Genomic DNA, 6,000 nt, shown 5'->3' with positions numbered 1-6,000 from the left:
ATGGGGTATGATTGGATATTAAGATGAGAGAAGTTTCCAAAGTTTTAATATGTGGGTCGAGCAATACATATAGATGTAAAATATATAGAAAAACAGTTATTTTTTTGCTAGCCTGTTTTTGTCAGGGGGAGGTAAGTAAGTGTGTATTTTGTTATTAATTTAGATGAATTTTTGGTGCTGATTTCAATACAAGATGGCGGCCCCCATATAAAAAAAGTTCAAATTGGTAGAATTTTTTATAATTCCATTTAGAGGTTTCCGAGATGACATACTTCAAAATTATTGCTACTGGACCAGTGTTGAAAACTCCATTTAAGCAGTACAGTGATAAACGTTAACATTACCGTCTATGGGAAATCATTTGGTTCCGTGGTCCCTATACATTCACGGCCATCGTGACCTCCACGACCTACCTGTTGCCATAACTATAACATGGTCTTTGGTAAGCCCCACAGTACGACAACTTTAATGTCGGGAATATCTAACCCCATACCACAGGCATGTGTTGCAATTAGGACACGAATGGGGCCATCTGAAACTGAAAAAACCTTTAATGATTCTTTCTTTAGAATTTTCATCTGTGTGTGAATGAAACATCTCTATCATTCTGGTTTGTGCAGATGGTTTTCCATTGTATGGTTTTTCCTTTTAACTGTGAATGAAAATAGATGTATAACCTTTCACATATGGCAATGGTATTCACATAAACAAGAATTGTCTCACAACCTACACCATGTCTTACTATTTCTTCACTAATCCATTCCAGCTCTTCAACTTTTTCTGTTTTTTTTTTTTTTTTTTTATATTTAAGAATATGTTTGGTCTATCAGGCACCTGAGTGACAATATGACAATTTTTAAACCCAAGTACTTGTTCTATGTCATGTTGTATTTGTGTTGTAGCTGTTGCAGTCACTGCTGGGACTGGACAATCCAAGATACTCTGAAGTATTGCGACACGCTTGTAATCAGGTCTAAAATATGAAATATGACCATATTTTTTTTTCACTTCAGCATTAGTTAGATTTTATGTACATGTATAATCAGAATAAAATGGAATGACTACCACCGTTGACTGCAGTAGTGTGATAAAAAATTATTTGTATCCAGACTTGATAGTATAAATCGTGTAATCCTTTACATGGACATCCAGTAGTATTAAAATCTCAAGAGTCAGGGACTCTCAGCTGTAAAATCCTGAGAGTCAAATCAAAATTCTGCCCAGTCAGAGAGTGAAAATATAAAATGCGCAAAAAACTTGACTGTCAACAATGAATCGTTTTCAAATGTATAAATTGTACTGATATATATGCGCCATTTCTAAATTCATTACATATAATATGTGCATGTTCAAAAACATTAGTTCAATTGAATGGTACCTTCCAATGTCCCCATGAATTGATAATAACAATTAGAAAATTGAGTTGTAATTTTATCCATACTTTTTTTTATACTGAAACAGTATAATAATAATTATAATAAATTTGAAGTATATGCTATGTAAGGGATTAATGTTTGATCTTTATATGCATTGTATGTACTGTATCTACTGTCTATTGAGTACATGTACTAAGAAGTACCAGTAGTACCTAGTATTTGAAAATCACTTCTATTTCATGCCCTTGTGGAAAAAAAACAATATAGAAAATGATGCATCAGTATCGATAAATCATTTTTATATTAGTAGATCAATATAATAAATGCTTTTTTTCCCACATTGGCTTGACCTACATTTCAAGTCTTGATTTAATTCCTGTTAACATTTGAAATATAAATTATGGATTCATGAATACCACATTCACAAATACATATGGGTATTTTGCATTAAACATTGTTGTGTTGTTATGTAATGAGATTGATTTTGAGCAGGACAAATACCTGAACATCCATTAACCTGTTATTTTGTCTTTTCTCACAATTTTCAGTTCAAATGAGTGCATTATCTATTGATCCCTTCCCTATATGCAGATTATTTATGTATATTTGATGGCTTTAACCCCTATGGATAGCCAGGGTCATGTTGAGGGAAAATCTTATTATTTGGAAAGCTTTATGGAAAATCCAGCACAAGAAATCCAGAGCAAGAGTAATTTCTTCAAGTAATGGTATTTGCTAATCAATTTTCACTTAGAACATACCATTCAGAAATGCAGTGGGCCTCATCATATGCTACACAGCAAATCTTATCTTGTAGCTTTGCGTATTCATCTCTCCATCTGGGTGTGACGGCCATCTCTGGTGTTGTAAAATCAACACTGGTGTTGCCAGAAAGAATATCTAAAGACAATCCCATTTCACGGCTGTCAGCAAGTGTTTTAGACTTACTCTACACTTTCATTTTTGTATTTCAACTTGTTTACGATGAAGTGCATTTCGACATTTTACCAATTTAAAAAAGAATCAATTTCCTATTATACATAAACAAGTCCAATACAAGGATGACATTATACTAAATATGTCTTCATTTCCAGTTGATATCTGGATAGGATTAATAATTACATTTATTTTTTTTAAATTGCAATATATTTGAAAGCAACTATTATAATATACAGTTTTGAAGATTATTAGGCCTACTTTCAATCTCGGGAAGAGTTGTTTCGGGGTTGATATCTGAACACAAGACCAGATGGTCCTGTAACGATCTCATTTGATCCCTGATAAGTGCTTTCAGTGGAGAGACCACAACACACATATGGTCCTTATCTGGTTTCAGCTATAATTAAATGCAATATTAATTCAATAACATAAAAAGTATGTCCAGTAATAGCTGCAATAAAGTGATGTCCAAAACAGATGTTATTACACTCAAAACATCTATATTAAGACCCAAATTTGAATGAAATCAATGATTTTCAGTGTGGTACACATTGATTTACCTGTATACACACATATAGTTAATTCAGCTGTATAGTAGACATAGAATAACTCAAAAAGATTGTGTATCAATTCTAGGCAAGTCCAGAACTTTACTTTTCTTAGACTGTCTAGCTCTACGATTACTATGACAAAAAAAAAAATAAATAAATAAAAAAAATACGCACCCGGTCAAGAATAAGAGGAACCAAGGTATAGCATATACTTTTCCCAAAACCAGTTGGGAAAATGGCAAACACATCCTGACCACTAATCAAGGTAGAAATGACTTTCAACTGCTCACTTTTCAGTGAAAAGTTAAAATTTTTCTCGGCCAAGATTTCGTCGGCGAGTTCCGCAATCTCGGCAGAACGAACACCGGATTTTGCCATCTTGACAACTTGTCAACAATGTGCAAGCGCACAGATGACAAGAACCGAAAGTGTTATTTTAAGTTACAGGAAAACCCCTTTTGCTGATTTATAAATAAGTTGATCACATTGAAATCTCGCGAGACCTGGTGTCCTGGCGATGGCGGCCATTTTCAAAAAACTGTACTGAAATCGGAATGGACGAGAATGCGTATGGATATATCAATTGAAAGATCATTATAGAGTTAAATATCTATGTAAGGTAATAAAATAATATCTTACCTTTTAATTGATATACACCTTGCATGCGTCAGGTTGATGGAAAAAGGAGAAAATGCTGTCTAAACGCCGACCTAAGGGTGGGTCGGAAAAAATGCTCGTTTTCTGCACGTAAGGAGTTCTGACGTCTACATAGTAAGATCGTCAGAAAATTCGGACTAGCGACATGTATGCGTGTGGTGAGTGCGTATGTGTGTTTTGGGAGGCTGCGGTATGTTAGTGTTAAGTCTCCTTGTGATAGGCCGGAACTTTTGCCGATGTATAGTGCTATCTCACTGAAGCATACTACCGAAGACAACCAGCAGCACACCCACCCGGTCACATTAAACTCCCAATATGCTGAGCGCTAAGCAGGAGCAGCAACTACCATTTTTAAAGACTCTAGTATGTCTCGGCTAGGGGACAGAACCCAAAGCCTTCCTCACAGCGGCGAACGCTCAACTAAAGGCCAAAAGTGAGGCATTGTCAAGGAAGACATTATGAAGAAGAAAGTTGTTAAGAAAGAAGAGAAAAGATAAGATCCCAAGTTTAGTCGCCTCTTCCGATCATGCAATGGGGCAGCAGGTACAATTCTTATGCCCTACCTGCAGGGCCGAATTCCCAATGAAAATCACTATATAAATATCATGTATATAGCGAACACCTTCTTAATGCGGACAGCCGACACTTATTTTTGTCCGTAAAGTTGTTAAAAATTCCGTATAACGGACACGTGAAATCATAGCTGTGCTGTTATTTGTGTGTAAAATGTTGACCTCACTGAGGAACACTGCCGAAAACACCATACGCGGTCTCAGTATACTGAAAACGGGGGAACCATCGTCCCACTCCTACTATGCTGAGCACTAAGTAACTATGGGGCGCCGTTTTACTATTTATTCCCATTTGGTGATACCACCTATTCGAATAGGTGATATCACCTATTCAATCAGTGATATCACCAATTCATTTTTCAAATACGTGATATCACCTATTCGAATAGGTGATATCACCCATTCGAATAGGTGATATCACCCATTCGAATAGGTGATATCACTTAATGAAACGAATAGGTGATATCACCAATTCGAATAGGTGATATCACTCATTCGAATAGATTAAGATATTCTTAAGTGATATCACCTATTCGAATTGGTGATATCACCTATTCGTTTCATTAAGTGATATCACCTATTCGAATGAGTGATATCACTTAAAAAATTTGGAAAACTGTATGCTCCCCAATTTCATCATGTGTAACATGTCGCAGTGAATATATAGTCATTCAAAATGGAAAATCGAGCAAAGGACGACATTCTGAAAAATGTGCAAGACATTATCATCCTTGCACAGCGTTGTTTTAATACTAATGATGTGGACACCACTAAGATTTTGTGCGACTTGAAGCACTCATTGCGGTCGCTTCGTTTAATTAGAGGTCAACTGAGCGCAAACAACTTCGATAATGTTGAATCAACGTTGACAGCGCTTATAGACCAGATAAGCATGAAAGCGGAAATGATGAATGGTGAACATTCATTTGCTCCGTCGAGAGACTCTAATGGTAAGTTGTTTAGAAACTGAATACATTTGAAATGAAATTTAAAAAAAAAAAAAACGTAAATAAATAGATTCTACTCTCACTGGACCTCTGCTAACTAATAAGTTAATTATGTGTTTATCATAGGAAGAAAAATGGAGTTTGTGAAGGTGACCTCTTAGGATGGCCACACGTTCCGCGCATCTGTTGTGCGCAACCAATGAAACAATCGTGTCAGTTGTCGTCAGTGGTATGGCTCTGATGCTTGAAGTCAAGAATTGAGAAACTGAAAATAAATTAACAATATTGTAACAATGTCTACCTTTTAAGCATGCACATCGGGAAATTATCTAATAAAAACCAGTATGTTTTACGAATTGGACGTTGTTTTTAAACTTTACGACATGTGCGTGGTTTACGGCATAGATACGGAAATCGGCGATCCGATAGATTCTACCAGCATCAGTCGAGGAGTCGTCAAAAGAGTCGACTCGAGTCGAACTTCCTGAAATGATTGCCACCAGCATCCCAAACACAGCGAACTTCTCCGCAAATGGAACATGGAGAATATTGGCAGAAATTTTATAATCTATTAGACAACCTAACCAATACAAACACCATTTAATAATAACCGGCGACATTAACCAACACATGCTTAACATACTACCAAACTGTTATATCTCTAGAATTCTTACTAAATATCAACTTGATAATGTTAATCAATCACCAACCAGAATTACTAGTACATACTCAACATGTATTGATATATTTTGTGTTAATAACTTGAATATGATGCAGAATACTGAAGTTTTACCACCTTTACGCATTGTCCAATAGTTCTTCATCTATGTTTTAAAATATTTAAAGAACGGTCCTTTGAAAGAATTATCTATAAATATAATGAAGCAAATTGGGACCTAATGTTCTTCCTTAGATTGGGAAACAATAATTGGAAACGATAATGATGTAGATGTAATTA

At 35.5% G+C, this 6,000-nt stretch overlaps 1 protein-coding gene across 1 annotated transcript; it reads right to left on the bottom strand.

The window, feature by feature from the left end:
• Positions 1–2,137: 2,137 nt before the first annotated feature.
• Positions 2,138–3,244, bottom strand: LOC117318742 (ATP-dependent DNA helicase RecQ-like; the record flags this gene model as incomplete). The annotated part of the gene is made up of 3 exons (XM_033873695.1): positions 3,041–3,244; positions 2,574–2,712; positions 2,138–2,276 (listed from the first exon to the last, which is right to left on the bottom strand). Coding segments are annotated over exons 1-3 (482 nt in total), but the record flags the coding sequence as incomplete, so codon positions are not given.
• Positions 3,245–6,000: the final 2,756 nt, after the last annotated feature.

Source organism: Pecten maximus, unplaced genomic scaffold (genome assembly GCF_902652985.1).
Source record: "Pecten maximus unplaced genomic scaffold, xPecMax1.1, whole genome shotgun sequence".
Classification (NCBI taxonomy): domain Eukaryota; kingdom Metazoa; phylum Mollusca; class Bivalvia; order Pectinida; family Pectinidae; genus Pecten; species Pecten maximus.
This window is presented reverse-complemented; position numbering and strand designations above follow the sequence as displayed.